The sequence below is a fragment of the Ochotona curzoniae genome, unplaced genomic scaffold (genome assembly GCF_017591425.1).
Source record: "Ochotona curzoniae isolate NIBS_2020 unplaced genomic scaffold, NIBS_Ocur_1.0 contig_1, whole genome shotgun sequence".
Taxonomy (NCBI): Eukaryota; Metazoa; Chordata; class Mammalia; order Lagomorpha; family Ochotonidae; genus Ochotona; species Ochotona curzoniae.
This window is the reverse complement of record NW_024464918.1, coordinates 1,518,480-1,536,878: the sequence shown is the minus strand read 5'-3', so window position 1 is coordinate 1,536,878 and position 18,399 is coordinate 1,518,480. Positions and strand designations below refer to the sequence as shown.

The 18,399-nt window shown below is 47.8% G+C and overlaps 3 protein-coding genes across 3 annotated transcripts; all 3 read left to right on the top strand.

Moving 5' to 3' along the window:
• The first annotated feature begins 208 nt into the window (after nt 1-208).
• Nucleotides 209-2,680, top strand: LOC121153053 (protocadherin alpha-4-like). Its single transcript, XM_040975475.1, has one exon. The coding sequence runs from the start codon at nt 215-217 to the stop codon at nt 2,678-2,680; it is 2,466 nt and encodes an 821-aa protein (XP_040831409.1). The 5' UTR covers nt 209-214.
• A 4,633-nt stretch (nt 2,681-7,313) lies between these two features.
• Nucleotides 7,314-9,800, top strand: LOC121152211 (protocadherin alpha-5-like). The gene has a single exon (XM_040974152.1). The coding sequence runs from the start codon at nt 7,314-7,316 to the stop codon at nt 9,798-9,800; it is 2,487 nt and encodes an 828-aa protein (XP_040830086.1).
• Nucleotides 9,801-9,886: 86 nt separating this feature from the next.
• Nucleotides 9,887-17,735, top strand: LOC121152203 (protocadherin alpha-2-like). Its single transcript, XM_040974140.1, is given in 4 exon segments — nt 9,887-9,952; nt 15,210-15,222; nt 15,225-17,593; nt 17,676-17,735. Coding segments are annotated over 4 exon segments (2,508 nt in total).
• Nucleotides 17,736-18,399: the final 664 nt, after the last annotated feature.

The window sequence follows — 18,399 nt, the reverse complement described above, 5'->3', positions numbered from 1 at the left end:
GATACTTACAGTTTAGAGCCACTTGATGTCGCTCTTTACCATGAGATAAATCTGAGGTAAGCCATAATAAACGGACAATTCCATCAATTCTTTCTGGAGAGAAGCTGGAGTCGGGGTAATGGAGGATGCATCAGCTTTGGATTGACCGAACTGAAGATTGCTGCTGATTTTTGAGACTGGTTCTGAAGAAAGAAGCAATCGCTGTGCTCATAAGATGGAATATTCCTGGGCAAGACGACAGGAATCCAAATGTCTGCTGTCCTGGCTTCTGCTGCTCGCAGCCTGGCAGGCAGGGAGCGGCCAGCTGCGCTACTCGGTCCCCGAGGAAGCCAAACACGGCACGTTCGTGGGCCGCATCGCGCAGGACCTGGGGCTGCAGCTGGCCGAGCTGGTGCCGCGCCTGTTCCGGGTGGCGTCCAGGGGCGGCGCGGACCTGCTGGAGGTGAATCTGCAGAATGGCATCTTGTTCGTGAATTCTCGGATGGACCGTGAGGAGCTGTGCGGGCGCAGCGCGGAGTGCAGCGTGCACCTGGAGGTGCTGGTGGAGCGTCCTCTGCAGGTGTTCCACGTGGAGGTGGAGGTGAGGGACATCAATGACAATGCGCCCGCGTTTCCAGCGACACGGAAGAATCTGTCCATCGCAGAGTCCAGGCCCCTTGACACTCGAATTCCACTAGAGGGAGCATCTGATGCAGATATCGGTCAGAACGCTCAGCTGACCTACAGTCTGAGCCCCAGTGAGTATTTTTCGCTGGAAAAGCAATCTGGTAAGGAGCGAGGGCAAAGTCTTGGGCTTGTATTACTCAAACCCTTAGATCGAGAGGAAACTCCGGTAATTTTTTTAGTGTTAACTGTCGCTGATGGGGGCAAGCCGGAGCTGACCGGCACCGTTGAGTTGGTCATCACAATCTTGGATGCTAATGACAACGCCCCGATTTTCGACAGAGACCTCTACGTGGTGAAATTACCAGAAAATGTTCCCAAAGAGACCTTGATTATTCAACTTAACGCATCAGACTCAGATGAAGGATCAAATGGGAACATTATTTATTCATTCTCACCCGATATTTCACAAGACCTGAAGTCGAGGTTCCAAATAGACCCAAATACTGGGAAAATCGTAGTAAAAGGAACTATAGATTATGAGGAAAACAGATCCTTTGAAATTCTTGTGGAGGGCACAGACAAAGGACAGCCTCCACTCTCTGGTCATTGCAGAATCATTGTGGAAATAGACGACATCAACGATAATGCTCCTGAGTTGGAATTCAAGTCAATGACACTCCCCATCAAAGAGGACGCCCCACTGGGCACAGTCATCGCCCTCATCAGCGTGTCCGACCGCGACTCCGGCCCAAACGGACAGGTCACCTGCTCCCTCGAGCCCCACGTGCCCTTCAAGCTGGTGTCCACCTACAAGAACCACTACTCGCTGGTGCTGGACAGCGGCCTGGACCGCGAGAGCGTGTCTGGCTACGACGTGGTGGTGAGAGCGCGCGACGCGGGCTCGCCCCCGCGCTGGGCCAGCGCCAGCGTGCGGGTGGAGGTGGCCGACGTGAACGACAACGCGCCACAGTTCGCGCAGGCCGAGTACACGGTGTTCGTGAAGGAGAACAACGCGCCGGGCTGCCACATCTTCACGGTGACGGCGCACGACGCGGACGCGCAGGAGAACGCGCGCGTGTCGTACTCGCTGGTGGAGCGTCGCGTGGGCGGGCGCGCGCTGTCGAGCTACGTGTCTGTGCACGGCGAGAGCGGCCGCGTGTACGCGCTGCAGCCGCTGGACCACGAGGAGCTGGAGGTGCTGCGCGTGGAGGTGAGCGCGCGCGACGCGGGCGCGCCGCCGCTGGGCAGCAACGTGACGCTGCAGGTGTTCGTGCTGGACGAGAACGACAACGCGCCCTGGCTGCTGGCGCGCGGCTCGGGCGGGCCTGCGGGGGCGGCGGTGGCTGCGAGCGAGCTGGTGCCGCGGTCGGCGGGCGCGGGCCACGTGGTGACCAAGGTGCGCGCGGTGGACTTGGACGCGGGCTACAACGCGTGGCTGTGGTTCGAGCTGCAGGCGGCGCCTGCGGGCGGCGCGCGCTGCCCGTTCCGCGTGGGCCTGTACACGGGCGAGATCAGCACGACGCGCGCCCTGGACGAGCTGGACGCTCCGCGGCAGCGGCTGGTGGTGCTGGTGCGGGACCACGGCGAGCCGGCGCTCACGGCCACGGCCACGGTGCTGGTGTCGCTGGTGGACGGCGGTCAGGCGTCGCCGTCGTGGTCGCGGGCATCGGTGGCGGCTGGCGCCTCGGCCTCGGCCTCGGCCTCGGCCTCGGCGGGCGCGCTGGGTGGTGCGTCGTCGCTGGTGGACGTGAACGTGTACCTGGTGGTGGCGATCTGCGCGGTGTCGAGCCTGCTGGTGCTGACGCTGTTGGTGTGGGCGGCGGCGCGGTGGTCGTCGGGTGCGGCGTCGGAGGGCGCGTGCGTGTCGGGTCCGGCGGCGGCTGCGGCGGCGGCGCTGGTGTGCTCGAGCGCGGTGGGGAGCTGGTCGTGCTCGCAGCGGAGGCGGCAGCGGGTGTGCTCTGGGGAGGGCCCGCCCAAGGCCGACCTCATGGCCTTCAGCCCTTGTTTACCTGAGTCTGGAGAGAAAGAAGTTCAGCATCCGGGAACTGAGGATTCCAATGCAAAGGTTAGTTGACGGAATTTGTGTCTAAGGTCACCTTAAGGTGCTTTTCTCTAATCTTCGTAGTTGAGTATCTCTGACTCTTTTTGGGGAGGCTTGTAATTCTCGATGTCTGTTTTTTCTAATGTCGTTTAGTATGATCTTTTAGAAAATCAGGTGTGTCTTTTCCCTCGTTCAGTGTTGCATTATTTAATAGAGGTTCGTAATACTGCAGGTTTTTAAGGCAGTTTGTGTTGAATGGATCAATACAGGTTATGTTTAAACACAGTTTACTTGGACGAAAACCTTTTAGTATAAATAGTAGTCAGAACGGAAAAGATGCATGGATATCCTAGGATCTGTCAGCTGTATAAAACTGCTAACCTTTTTATCAACCTTCATGCCGTTCAACATTTCCTCTGCTTTCTGAATTTTTTTTAAATTTCTTTTTAAGTCTGTCTGCACGTTTGGCTTTTATAATTTTGGTTTACCTGGCATGTTTTCTGACTTTAAAGAGAATTACACAAACTGCGTTGCATGTGCATTTGTTTCTGCATCTTTTTTCTCTCCTCATTGCTTACTCTTATTTGTAATTACTTAATTCTGTTTTAATTTTGTTTAATATACTGCAAGTTATTTTTCTTGTGTTTAAGAGTTTTGGCCAGTGACGTTAAATATCAGTTGAAATAATATCTATTTCATAAACGAATTCTGCATTTACGCACAGATTTACTCCTAATTTTGCATTGTGTACATGACATAAGTGAATATACTTAGCTTTAGAACCAGTTTTCTTAAGCATTTTATTTGTTCACAGCTGTATGAGTGGTTTTTATTGTTTCTGTGACTTAAGGACTTCCATATTTCCCATTTTTTGGGTCTGACTTATGTTTCCATACCTCTTTTTCTGCAACTTAAATGATTAGGAGTATCCTTCTATTTTCATTGGCTCTATGACTTCCTATTTGTTAAAAAAACACACACACACACAACCCTGTATTTCCTTCCTATATTGCCATAATGTTGTGCTTCCATTTTGTTGTTATTGATTTTTTCTTCTGGCAATTTTGGCAACTTTGTCTTTTTGGGCTTGGCACAATCGTTCCGTTGTAATTCTCCTTTCCCAATCTCTGGCCGGTTTGTTTCCCTGTTTTTTTCATTTCCCATGGAGCCCCCTGGGAAAGCTTTGGAGGATGACCCAAAGCCTTGGGACCCTGCATCTGCAATGGAGACCTGGTATAAGTTCCTTCTTTTTTGGATTGGTTCAGCTCCAGCTATTGTGGCCATTTGCGGAATGAACCAGTGGATGGAAGTTTATTCCTTCTGTCTCCCCTCTGTATAAATCTACCTTTCCAATAAAAAATCCTGTTATATATATTTTTTTGGATCCTTAAAGATGCTTTTGAGTACTCAACATTTAACTTTTTGAAACTTTTAGGTATTTTTCTTCCCTACATGTTCAGTAGAATTCTCTAGTAAAGCATCTGATGTGTGTGTATGTGCATGTGTGTTTGTATGCATGAGTGTAGAGCTTATTTGTTTTTACCTGTACAATCTCTTCAGTAATTACAATTTGTTCAGGTTCAACCTTTATACATTGTTTATTTCCAATAATTTATCAATTTTTCTAGATTACATAATTTTAAAAAAAGATTTATTTTATTGTTATTACAAAGTCAGATATACAGAGAGGAGGAGAGATAGAGAGGAAGTGGAGCTGCCAGGATTAGAACCAGCGACCATATGGGATCCTGGTGCGTTCAAAGTGAGGACTTTAGCCACTAGGGCACACCGCCAGGCCCAGATTACATAATTTGTTAGCTTATAATTGTTCATTGTTGTTTCATAATACTTATTCTGTAACTTCACTAATTATGCTCCTTTTGCAGTATTGACTCCACTGATTTATTTGGTTTTATTTCTTTGTGTCTTCTCTGTTTTGTCTAAGGGCCTGTTGATTTTGTTGATTGGTAAAATTTTTTGTTTATTTTTTCTCGTTATTTTTCTCTTTTGTATTTTATTTATTCTTTAACATTTATTTATTTCTTTTGCCTTGGCTCTTTTAGTTATTTTCTTCTAGTTCTTTAAGGAATAACTAGTTTGTATATTTGAAGTCTTTTTAATGCAGATATTTTTCAGTATAAACTTATTTCTTTACTTTTTTGTTGCATTCTGTAAGTTTTGTTTTCCTTGGACTTTATTTTTATTTATCTTGATATATTTTCTACGTTCTCTTTGGCTTATTGGTTGTTCAAAAGTTTGATGTTTAATTTCCTCATATTTGTATAGTTTAGTATTCCTCTTCTGAGTGACACCTAGTTTCATTCCAGTATGTTCAGAAAATATATTTAGTATTATTTTAATTTTAAAATTGTTAAAACTGGGCCCAGTGTGATAGCCTAGTGGCTAGAATCCTCACCTTGCATGTGTCAGAATTTTATATGGCCGCGGGTTCATGTCCTGGTGGCCCCACCTGCCATCCAGCTCCCTACTTGGGGCCTGGGAAAGCAGTCAAGGATAACCCAAAGCCTTGGACTCTGCACCCATGTGAGAGACCCGGAAGAAGCTCAGATAGAAGTGATTATTTATTATTATTTTTACAAGATTTATTTATTTCTATTGCAAGGTCAGATATACAGAGAGGAGGAGAGACAAAGAGGAAGATCTTCCATTCAATGATTCACTCCCCAAGTGAATGCAACGGCTGGCTGGTACTGTGCCGATCCTGATCCGAAGCCTGGAGCCCGGAACTTCCTCCAGGTCTCCCACAAGGGTGCAGGGTCCCAAGGCTTTGGGCTGTCCTCAACTGCTTTGCTGGGCCACAAGCAGGGAGCTGGGTGGGAAGTAGAGGTGCCAGGATTAAAACCAACACCCATAAGGGATCCCAGGGCATTCAAGGTGAGGACTTTGACTACTTGTCCACCGTGCTGGACCCAATATTTAATATTCTTGAGAGGTTGTTTGGAGGTTCTAGCAGGGGAGCGCAGCTACTCATATACCCTTGACCGAAGACCGGTTTCGGGAGGGACGCACATGGAGCGGTGAGGGAGGGACACCCGCCTTACTAGCTAGATCGGCCGAATCAACCCTGGGGATCAATGGGGTGACAGATGTCGCAGCCAGATTGCCCTCACATCCAATATTCTTACAAAAGAATCTTCATTTGTTTTGTGTGTCTTGGTGCTATAAGTTATACTATAGCCCTAGAGCTCAGAAAAATAATTGTTTTATACCAGAAAGTAGGTGTATCAGCTGATGTTATTATCAAAATATTATCATCTTCTTTGTTTTTCAATCACTGTGTATTAAAATAATTAAAAATTATCACATTATAACAGATGGGCAAATAGTTTTAAGTGATTAATGTTTAAATAACCCCAAATTGGGGGGTGCATAGGAATTATGAGATATATTAGAATCCTACAAAACACAAAGGCAATGATTATTACATTTTTCAATTGTATATAAGAATCCAGTTTGTGACATTATTATCTTATTTCTTTACCTTACAATCCTGAATACTGAAACAAAGTGAATTTTAATTATTTTTCGTTTTCTGGCAATTTATTACTTTTAATCTGTATTTTAACTGGAAAAGTACCCAGTATAAATTTGTTGATGTTTTGGCCCATATTATCAGAGGTAAGGAAGATACTGGAATATTTTAGGAATTATAGAGAGTTTTTTATTAGAAGAATGTGAAATACTTCTTCAATGGAAAAGTTATTGACATTTTCTTTTGGCTTTTTTTTAAAGCCAAAGATTTCTGAAGATTTCTGTATTTACGAGTTAAATACAAATAATACCATGCATTGCAAGATTGAAAGGCACTGGAAATGATTAAATAGCCTGGTTAATAAAATGATATTCTTTTTCACATGATTATTTATATCAGCACTTAGACATTTTGTGATATACCACATTCTATAGACAGCAGTAGGATTTCACTTACAGTATTAGAACAAAGATACACAGCAACAAAAATTTGAAGAAATGCTTCCTAAATGTTTCCAATTTGGAAACAGTGTCAAGATATTTTCCAAAAATCTTTTACCAAGCTTTTGGTTTCTAGGAAATTAATATCTCGTTTTTGTAGTTTATGTAAACAAAATGTAGATGTCATAGACAAATCGATTTTCATCAAGGTGAAATTAGATGAGCAAAAAAAACCACTTAGCAAGCACTATAATTTTTTTTTGCCCATGTAGGGATGGAAAGACATTCCTCATATAAAAGAGAATAATAAAACTCATCCTAGTAAGGATTGGAATTTTGTGAGTTCAGAGGCTTTGGGTTTAAATGACGCACTTACACTGATGTAAGAGATTTAAGTTATGTGTTTTAAATAGAGATGAGGGTATAAGGGATCATAAGAATCGTGTTTCTGAAGTTGGAAAATAGTTGCTAAATAGAATTAAAGGGAAACAAGGTAAAACACCCATTCGGCCACATGGTGTCGCTAGACACCAAAAATTTCTTTCCCAGCACGCCTCTCAACGTCAAGAATAGTTTGCTGTCCTTTGGAATAAAAGCGCTGCCATTTTGGACTCGGCTTCAGAAGCTCCGAAAGGTGAGCGAATAAAAGATGTACTTAAACACTGAGAATTAAGAATTCAAATGATACAGTGTGTCGATGCAGTAGCGCTTTAAGAATTGGGACAAGGTGGCGATGCTGTATTTTCACAGAGCAGGTTCTGAAGTTCCGCGCCTGCTGCTCTGGCTTCTGCTGCTCTTTGCAGCCTGGCGGGCAGGGAGCGGCCAGCTGCGCTACTCGGTCCCCGAGGAGGCCAAACACGGCACGTTCGTGGGCCGCATCGCGCAGGACCTGGGGCTGCAGCTGGCCGAGCTGGTGCCGCGCCTGTTCCGGGTGGCGTCCAGGGGCGGCGCGGACCTGCTGGAGGTGAATCTGCAGAATGGCATCTTGTTCGTGAATTCTCGGATGGACCGTGAGGAGCTGTGCGGGCGCAGCGCGGAGTGCAGCGTGCACCTGGAGGTGCTGGTGGAGCGTCCTCTGCAGGTGTTCCACGTGGAGGTGGAGGTGAGGGACATCAATGACAATGCGCCCGCGTTCTCCAGGCCAGAACAGACATTGTTTATTTTAGAGTCAAGGCTGCCGGATTCTCAGTTTCCAGTGGAGGGCGCGTCGGACTTGGATATCGGAGCCAATGCAGAGCTGAGGTACAAACTAAACTCCAATGAGTATTTTGACTTGGATGTTAAATCGAATGAAGAAGGGACCAACGTGTTAAAGCTGGTGTTGAAGAAACCTTTAGATAGAGAAGAAACCCAAGAACATCGTTTATTACTGACTGCAGTGGATGGAGGGAGACCCGAACTCACAGGAACCGTTCAGTTATTGGTCAGTGTGCTGGATGCCAATGACAACGCTCCAGAATTCGATAAATCTGTTTATAACGTCAGGCTGTTGGAAAATACTCCCAATGGAACATTAGTGATTAAACTAAACGCCTCAGATGCAGATGAAGGCATCAATAAGGAAATTGACTATTTCATTAGTAACCTTGTGATTGAGGAAGTAAAATCTAAGTTTGTAATTAATTCTGAGAGTGGCGAAATAAGAGTGAGGGGACACTTGGACTATGAAGAGGACAATTTGTATGAAATTAATGTTGATGCTGTGGATAGAAGTGCATTTCCCCTGACTGGACATTGCAAAGTAATAGTGAAACTGCTGGACGTGAATGACAACACTCCGGAACTGACCATCACCTCACTTTTCCTGCCTGTCAAGGAGGACGCCCCACTGGGCACAGTCATCGCCCTCATCAGCGTGTCCGACCGCGACTCCGGCCCAAACGGACAGGTCACCTGCTCCCTCGAGCCCCACGTGCCCTTCAAGCTGGTGTCCACCTACAAGAACCACTACTCGCTGGTGCTGGACAGCGGCCTGGACCGCGAGAGCGTGTCTGGCTACGACGTGGTGGTGAGAGCGCGCGACGCGGGCTCGCCCCCGCGCTGGGCCAGCGCCAGCGTGCGGGTGGAGGTGGCCGACGTGAACGACAACGCGCCGCAGTTCGCGCAGGCCGAGTACACGGTGTTCGTGAAGGAGAACAACGCGCCGGGCTGCCACATCTTCACGGTGACGGCGCACGACGCGGACGCGCAGGAGAACGCGCGCGTGTCGTACTCGCTGGTGGAGCGTCGCGTGGGCGGGCGCGCGCTGTCGAGCTACGTGTCTGTGCACGGCGAGAGCGGCCGCGTGTACGCGCTGCAGCCGCTGGACCACGAGGAGCTGGAGGTGCTGCGCGTGGAGGTGAGCGCGCGCGACGCGGGCGCGCCGCCGCTGGGCAGCAACGTGACGCTGCAGGTGTTCGTGCTGGACGAGAACGACAACGCGCCCTGGCTGCTGGCGCGCGGCTCGGGCGGGCCTGCGGGGGCGGCGGTGGCTGCGAGCGAGCTGGTGCCGCGGTCGGCGGGCGCGGGCCACGTGGTGACCAAGGTGCGCGCGGTGGACTTGGACGCGGGCTACAACGCGTGGCTGTGGTTCGAGCTGCAGGCGGCGCCTGCGGGCGGCGCGCGCTGCCCGTTCCGCGTGGGCCTGTACACGGGCGAGATCAGCACGACGCGCGCCCTGGACGAGCTGGACGCTCCGCGGCAGCGGCTGGTGGTGCTGGTGCGGGACCACGGCGAGCCGGCGCTCACGGCCACGGCCACGGTGCTGGTGTCGCTGGTGGACGGCGGTCAGGCGTCGCCGTCGTGGTCGCGGGCATCGGTGGCGGCTGGCGCCTCGGCCTCGGCCTCGGCCTCGGCGGGCGCGCTGGGTGGTGCGTCGTCGCTGGTGGACGTGAACGTGTACCTGGTGGTGGCGATCTGCGCGGTGTCGAGCCTGCTGGTGCTGACGCTGTTGGTGTGGGCGGCGGCGCGGTGGTCGTCGGGTGCGGCGTCGGAGGGCGCGTGCGTGTCGGGTCCGGCGGCGGCTGCGGCGGCGGCGCTGGTGTGCTCGAGCGCGGTGGGGAGCTGGTCGTGCTCGCAGCGGAGGCGGCAGCGGGTGTGCTCTGGGGAGGGCCCGCCCAAGGCCGACCTCATGGCCTTCAGTCCTGGCTTGTCTCCCAGCATCAACACAGCTGAAGCAAGTGAACATCCACAAGGAAATCTGGATCTTTCCGGTAATGTAAGTCCTTTAATTCTGCTTTGAGTTCAATTTCATTTATATATATATTTGAGTAATCTGATTTCTAAATATGGATAAGAAATTTTACAGATTCCAGGTGTTCTCTAACAATGAATCAAACCTTTGTGTTTATCGTAGCTAAGCAATCAATTGCACTTTCATCCTCAGTGGAAGTAGTAAGAAAACAGAAACTTTCGTGTTCCTCTATTTAAGTGTTTGAATACTTCTTAAAATATCTTATTTTCTTGTGTGTTAGTCATAAATAACTCAAGATCTCAATGTTGTCAAACACTGGAGAATTCAGGTTTAATTTTTACTTGAATATTGCTGGTTGGAGGTCAAGATCTGGGTCTATCGATGTAGGCAAGGTAACCATCTTCCTCTCCTCTACATTGTTAGGATTCAAGGAATCAAAACACAGGATAGTTTTAAGTATGTAGGACTGAAAATGTATTTATTTTAATGATATTTTAAAATTTTTGCATTAAAGCATAGAAGCACTTCATTTTCATGATGAATTACATATGTTGACCCTAAGTTTACCTTGATCTGGAAGGATTAGTACTACAGGAATTGTTATATAGAAGATCCACTTAGGAGCATGGCTTTGTGGCTCAGTGCTTCAAGAGATGCCTGCCACACTGGAATCTGATACAAGTTGGAGTCCAGCTGCTTCCCTTCCCATCAGCGTCCTGTTAGTGTGCCAGGATTAGAGCAGAAGGTGGGGCCCTGCGCGGTGGTGCAGTGGTTAAGGTCCTCGCCTTGCATGGCCGGGATCCCTTATGGGCACCAGTTCTAATCCCGGCAGCCCTGCTTCCCATCCAGCTCCCTGTCTGTGGCCCAGGAAAGCAGTCGAGGACATAGGCCGTTGCACTCACTTGGGGAGTGAATCATCGGATGTAAGATCTTCCTCTCTGTATATCCGCCTTTCCAATAAAAATAAAATAAATCTTAAAAACAAAAAAAGAGCAGAAGGTGACTGGATCTTGGGCTTCTGTCACCCACATGGGAGACCTGGATGGAGTGTGTAGCTTCTGGCTTCTGTTTTGTCCAGACTCGGCAGTTGTGGCCATTTGTAGAGTGAGCCAGTGGGTGTAAGATATTCTCTGTCTGTTTCTCTCTCTCTGATTTTCAAATGAACTTAAAAAAAAAAAGCCAAGAGGACCCACTTAGGGTTGAGCACCTTTCATTTACTCACCCTTTAGTTTTGTTCCATTGAACTCTTCCAAGGATTTTGTAGGGGAATGCTTTATGGGAGAAGACACTGAGGCTCGGAGAACAAAGTTCAGTATTATGAATAAACTATTTTTCCCATAATTTTCTAAGGATATCTAAAAATTTATGGATTCATTTCCTTTTGTAAAAGATTTAAGGTAGCTTATAATGGGAATTTTTTTTTACAAAAGTATGTTTTAAAAAAAATTCCCTTAATTTTTATTGGAAAGGCAGATTAGATTCATGAAAAGAAGGTGATACAGAGAGAAAGATCTTTCGTTCACTGGTTCACTCCCCAAATGGCCAGAATAGTGGGAGCTGTACCAATCCAAAGCCAGGCGCCAGGAACTTCTGGGGACCCATCGCAAGTATAGAGTCTCAAGGCTTTGGGCCGTCGTCTACTGCTTTCCCAGGCCACAAGCAGGGAGCTGGATTAGAAGGGGAGCAGTTGGATTGGAAATGAACCAGCATCCATGTGGAAAACCAATGGATGCAAACATGAGGATTTTAGCCACCAGGTCCCAAAACAGGGTGTAAGCGTTGTGCCAAATGTCCATCTTTTTCTTACTTTTATGAAGACGAACTAAGTATTTTACTTTACTACTCTCCTTTTTCAAATTCAAAGTCACAGTTGTGGGTTCCATTTGTTTCATAACTTTGAGTTTTTATGCTCAATATGCAAGAACCTAAGATTTGACTGGTATATGGAAAAGTCAAAATATTTCCAATAAATACCACAGAAATGTTTATTTGGTTGAAAAGCAAATAAAAGCAGAACTCCCCGTTATGAGGCAGGAGGGGAGTTAGGCAGGAAAACAATCACATTGGACAGAAGTAGCTGTTACTTTCTTTGGGGGGGGATAAGACTATCATTTTTTCCATATTGTTTCCTTCATGTTTAAAGGGGGTATTAAGGGAGAAGGCCCACCCAATTTCCCACCCTCCCCAGGTCCCGGATGTAGGGTATGCTCTGAGGTTCTTGCTCAAGTGGTTTTGATATTTCAATAGTTATGAATCGCTGCCAATCTTGCCACTCCAAGCAGTATGAGGTCCTTAAAGAATCCACTCATTGACATAGAGTAGCTGTTACTTTCTTACTTTTCCATCTGTTCTTTCTGTGGCTCCCTTGCTCTTGTTTGACAATTTAACTTTACTATTGCTCTGAGGTGACCATTGAAATGTGCCATGATGTTGTCCATTCTAAACAGCAAATGTAGCTGCCAGTACAAGTGTGCTGTCACTGTCTTTTCCTGTGACAGCAGTTGCGGAAATGTGGGCTGATATTGAAATGCCTTGAAGTCAATGTGTTCTGGGAATTTTAATCAATGTGTGGACAAAAGCTGGCATAGGAAGTCTCTAGTAACTGCAAAGGACTTTAGAGGAGAAAGAAATAAAGCTGTGCTTGTTTTTAGAGGGGTTGTTGAACGAGTGCACAGCAATATGCTTGGAGTTGGAGTTCTATCACCATTAAAATAATGCAATTAGAATATGTTTTGAGAACATAAGAACTTGAGTACAACAGGTCACACAACTGATAGAATTTCATCGACATTTTTAAATCTAGGCATCTAACCAATTAGCAGATTCGAAAAATGTAGGTACTTTGGAAAAGTCTCTTACATCCTAACTTTTTCTTATTTAAAAAGGTTAGTAGATAAAAAGCCAAATGTTATAGGTACTCTATTTTCTCTTGTTTAGCATCCATTTCCCCCTTTTTTGTACTGCTTTTGTGAAATAGCAGGCTGAGGGTTTTGTAAGAAGGACTGCTCAGAGCAGCCTATTGGGAACATTTTTGCATGATTTTTCCCCCTAAATGCTATTTCATTAGTAATGAAATTTGACAGTTTGAAAGTTTTACTGCCCCAGTTTGCTAGTAATCAAGTGATTGTTGATCATTTCTGAAAAGCAAATTTTATATCATGTTATTCTTGTAGAAAAATGACTGCTCAGACATACAGTGTTTATAGAATTTAGAGTTTGATAGATGCAGAGTACAATTCAGCAATGGGTTCTACATAGTTTCCTTGGGTTATAAAACAAATTGTGTCAAACTTTTTTGGCTTGACTTGAAACCAGAGAAATGCAACATTTTTTACAGTGCAGAAGTCCAAAATCAAGGTGGACCATATTCCCTCCAGAGACTCTAGAGGAAAATTTGCCTCTTGCAGCTTCCTGTAATCCTGGCCATTTATCGACTTTACCTAACTCCTCATTTGTCTTCGCATTTTCTGCTTTCTTGAGTCACTGTGTGCTTTCCTTTTTCCTGTCTGAGACAGTTATTCTTGGATTTATGATCTGCCCTAAATTTAGGATGTTCAAGACCTTTACCTGATTTATATCTGCAAAGTTTTTATTTGAAATCTAAAATGCTTGTTGAGGATATCTTTTAGGGGTACTTGTCCATTCTGTATAGATATTGGGAGATGTCAAGCCAGAGGAGGGTCTTCCCAGTTTCCTTTCCCCACTTGGGGGAATGCACTTGCATATCTGGTGTTGCTCTGTCTGTCTGACTGACTCTCTCTCTCTCTCAGGAGGGAGAGGTTTTATGTCACTAGAGACTCTGAGTAACAGATCAAAATGTGTCTTATATACCCCCCAGATAAATCATTCTGAAAATCCAGAACAGTTACCTTGTTGGATTGCAAAACTTGCTTCAAGCATCCCATGTTTCTCAGAGCTAATATCTGCATTCAAAATATAATTCCTTAGTGTTCCAACCATGCTCATTATATGCTAATTATGTTAGCATAGGTAGCATAAAAATTGCTGCATTTTCAATTTCATTACAACTCCACAGTGCAGTAATAATCTGTAGCTGTCTGCAACCAGTTTAAGCTCCATAACTAGAGTCCATGTCATGGCCTTTGGAAGAACCAACTTCTTCTGTTTAAATTTGCTAATTTAGGTAGAGCTAATTTAATCCCTGGCTTTAGGAAAGGACAAGTGACTCATCTGGCAAATGTGAGAATCATCACAGCTATTGGTTGCAACAATGATTTATCACCCAAATTGGGCCATATGGAGCAATACTTAGGATTTTGTTTTGTTTTCTGTTTAAAACCACTGAACTGGTAATGTGTATGCTGAAAGTTACTTTGGTTATTATGCCACAACATGGGAAAGATCTACCTAGGGAGAAGGCCAGGAGAGGAAAATAAATCATAAATAGGAGATATTTTCTTTATGGTGGCACTGAGACACAGCTCTGAAAACTAGTGTGTAATTATGTTTCCAAGTATAAGTCAATAAATGATGTTGTTTTCCTGATCTGATTACTTGGAGTTCACTGCTAGAGTTTCATTAATATTATTAAAATACACTTCATAAATGGTGTGAATAAATACCTTAAGGTTTTGGGCTAAAAACCAGAACTTATTGGGACCCAATGTCTAGGAAAAGTCAGCGTTTCTTTAGTGAAGATTTTACTTCTGCTTTATGGATGTGAACATTTTTAAGAAAAGATTTACTTATTTGAAAGCAGAGTGGGGGAGAGGCACCTTCCTTTTGTTGGTTCAACTCCCAGATGGCTACAGCAGCTGGGTCATAACCAGGCCGAAGCCAGGAGCCAAGAACTTCATCCTGGATTTCCACACAGTGAGAAGGGACGAAGGACTTGGACCCTTGTCCGCTGATTTCCCAGGTGCATGAGCAGGGAACTCGATCGGAAGCAGAACAGCTGGGATCGGAACTGTCACTCTGATACAGGATGCCTCTGTTGGAGTCAGTGACTTGGCTTGTACTGAGAAGAATAATACACAGCAATATGAACATACTTAACATTACTATGCTGTACAATAAACTAGGGTTCTTATGGTAAATTTGATGTTACTTTAAAAAACTACAATAGAAAAGGAGGAAATGGTTATTCATTTAAGAGCTTAAAATAAGTTAATTTCCAAGATGAAAGCTGTGTGTAGAGCAAACAATTGTCTAATTTTAAATCTGCAGAACAGACAGTAAAAACTACATTTAGCCACAGGATGTCGCTGTCCACCACAAAGTGTTCTCTGCGAAGGCAAACACCCACAACCCTTTGTTAGTCCGGATACGGAACAGTAAGGGAAGCAGCTGGACTAGGGCAGGAACCTGGGTATTTAAATTCGCTCAAAGCGTGGTATTTTTATCTGACCAACACTCTAAGGATTAGAATGATGGCTTCTTGGAGAAGGGGCCTTGAAACCCCACGCCTGCTGTCCTGGCTTCTGCTGCTCTTTGCAGCCTGGCGGGCAGGGAGCGGCCAGCTGCGCTACTCGGTCCCCGAGGAGGCCAAACACGGCACGTTCGTGGGCCGCATCGCGCAGGACCTGGGGCTGCAGCTGGCCGAGCTGGTGCCGCGCCTGTTCCGGGTGGCGTCCAGGGGCGGCGCGGACCTGCTGGAGGTGAATCTGCAGAATGGCATCTTGTTCGTGAATTCTCGGATGGACCGTGAGGAGCTGTGCGGGCGCAGCGCGGAGTGCAGCGTGCACCTGGAGGTGCTGGTGGAGCGTCCTCTGCAGGTGTTCCACGTGGAGGTGGAGGTGAGGGACATCAATGACAATGCGCCCGTGTTTCCTATGACGGTAAAGACTATCCAGTTTTCTGAATCGAGGCTGCTTGATTCCAGGTTTCCTCTGGAGGGTGCATCTGATGCAGATATCGGAGTCAATGCCCTCCTCTCCTACAGGCTCAGCCCCAGTGAGATTTTCTCTCTAGATGTACAGACGAATGACGACCTAAGCCAGTCTCTATTTCTTGTGCTGGGGAAACCTCTGGACAGAGAGGAAGCTGCTGAGATTAATTTGTTGCTAGTGGCTACGGATGGGGGCAAGCCTGAGCTGACGGGCACTGTTCAGATACACATTACAGTATTAGATGTAAATGATAACGAACCCATTTTTGACCAATCAGTTTACAAAGTGCAGTTGTTGGAGAACCTTGCAGAAGGCACGTTAGTCGTTAAGGTAAATGCTTCGGATGCAGATGAAGGACCTAACAATGAGATTTTGTATTCACTCAGTACTGATGTGCCCTCCACTGTACAGGCTATGTTCAAAATAGATCCCCAAACAGGGGAAATCAGAACTAAGGGAAAGTTAGATTATGAGGAAATAAAATCCTACGACATTCAGATTATTGCATCTGACAAAGGAACCCCTCCAATGTCAGGCCACTGTAAAGTATCAGTGAAAGTGGTGGATATCAATGATAACATGCCAGAGATTTACATAACATCTCTGTCACTCCCCATCAAAGAGGACGCCCCACTGGGCACAGTCATCGCCCTCATCAGCGTGTCCGACCGCGACTCCGGCCCAAACGGACAGGTCACCTGCTCCCTCGAGCCCCACGTGCCCTTCAAGCTGGTGTCCACCTACAAGAACCACTACTCGCTGGTGCTGGACAGCGGCCTGGACCGCGAGAGCGTGTCTGGCTACGACGTGGTGGTGAGAGCGCGCGACGCGGGCTCGCCCCCGCGCTGGGCCAGCGCCAGCGTGCGGGTGGAGGTGGCCGACGTGAACGACAACGCGCCACAGTTCGCGCAGGCCGAGTACACGGTGTTCGTGAAGGAGAACAACGCGCCGGGCTGCCACATCTTCACGGTGACGGCGCACGACGCGGACGCGCAGGAGAACGCGCGCGTGTCGTACTCGCTGGTGGAGCGTCGCGTGGGCGGGCGCGCGCTGTCGAGCTACGTGTCTGTGCACGGCGAGAGCGGCCGCGTGTACGCGCTGCAGCCGCTGGACCACGAGGAGCTGGAGGTGCTGCGCGTGGAGGTGAGCGCGCGCGACGCGGGCGCGCCGCCGCTGGGCAGCAACGTGACGCTGCAGGTGTTCGTGCTGGACGAGAACGACAACGCGCCCTGGCTGCTGGCGCGCGGCTCGGGCGGGCCTGCGGGGGCGGCGGTGGCTGCGAGCGAGCTGGTGCCGCGGTCGGCGGGCGCGGGCCACGTGGTGACCAAGGTGCGCGCGGTGGACTTGGACGCGGGCTACAACGCGTGGCTGTGGTTCGAGCTGCAGGCGGCGCCTGCGGGCGGCGCGCGCTGCCCGTTCCGCGTGGGCCTGTACACGGGCGAGATCAGCACGACGCGCGCCCTGGACGAGCTGGACGCTCCGCGGCAGCGGCTGGTGGTGCTGGTGCGGGACCACGGCGAGCCGGCGCTCACGGCCACGGCCACGGTGCTGGTGTCGCTGGTGGACGGCGGTCAGGCGTCGCCGTCGTGGTCGCGGGCATCGGTGGCGGCTGGCGCCTCGGCCTCGGCCTCGGCCTCGGCGGGCGCGCTGGGTGGTGCGTCGTCGCTGGTGGACGTGAACGTGTACCTGGTGGTGGCGATCTGCGCGGTGTCGAGCCTGCTGGTGCTGACGCTGTTGGTGTGGGCGGCGGCGCGGTGGTCGTCGGGTGCGGCGTCGGAGGGCGCGTGCGTGTCGGGTCCGGCGGCGGCTGCGGCGGCGGCGCTGGTGTGCTCGAGCGCGGTGGGGAGCTGGTCGTGCTCGCAGCGGAGGCGGCAGCGGGTGTGCTCTGGGGAGGGCCCGCCCAAGGCCGACCTCATGGCCTTCAGCCCCAGCCTTCCTCATGGTCCGGTTAGCGAAGATGTAGTGAATGTGGCTGTGGACTCTTCCAGTCAAGTGAGTATACACATATATGTTTCATTTTTATATATACACTTTGTAAAATTTACTGTTTAATTCCTTACCTTTTTACCTTTAGAAACGTGTTAGATTTGATTTTGCAATACTGCATCCTCACGATTTGAGTTTCGGTCGTTAAGTGTGTTGAAATATTAGATTTGTTGTGATTATAAGTAGAACTGAATCGGAAATACATAGTGAGACCAATCATTATCATTTAGTTTTGATTTTATTGGTAATTGCCGTAGCAATATTGGGTTTTAGCTTTAAGTTCTCATTCTAAAATTTTGGAAAATTGCTCAACAGTGTCACTTAAGAGATTTGAGTAATTCCTGGGAAGGAATTATCTCACAATATACAATATGTGTTGTCACTTTTTATTGGTTATGTCTTGCACGTTTTAGAATCAGTGGTCCGTTGTGGGAATTGAGCCAAATGTGAACTATTTCCCCTCCCTGTTATGCCTCTATATCTTTCAGTTTCATGCAATGTTTAATCTGTTTTCATATATGGAACTTTTTCATTCTCTTACTCATTTGCTTGGAGTCTCTGTGCCTCATGTTTCTCATTTGTTAAAACATTTTATTATCTTTATTGGAAAGTTAGATACCCAGGAATTGAGAAAGTTCCTCTGTTCGATGATTCACCACCTACCCCCCCCCCCAAGGGGCCGGAATGGCTGGAGCAGAGCATATATGAATCCAGGCGCCTCTTCCGAGTCTCCCACATGTGTGCAGGGTCCCTAGATTTTGGGTTGTCTTTGACTGCCTTCCTAAGCCACAATCAGGGAGCTGCATGGGAAG

Coding starts and splice junctions, on each gene's coding strand:
- LOC121153053 (XM_040975475.1), top strand. CDS start 215: ATGGAATATTCCTGGGCAAGACGACAGGAATCCAAATGTCTGCTGTCC.
- LOC121152211 (XM_040974152.1), top strand. CDS start 7,314: ATGCTGTATTTTCACAGAGCAGGTTCTGAAGTTCCGCGCCTGCTGCTC.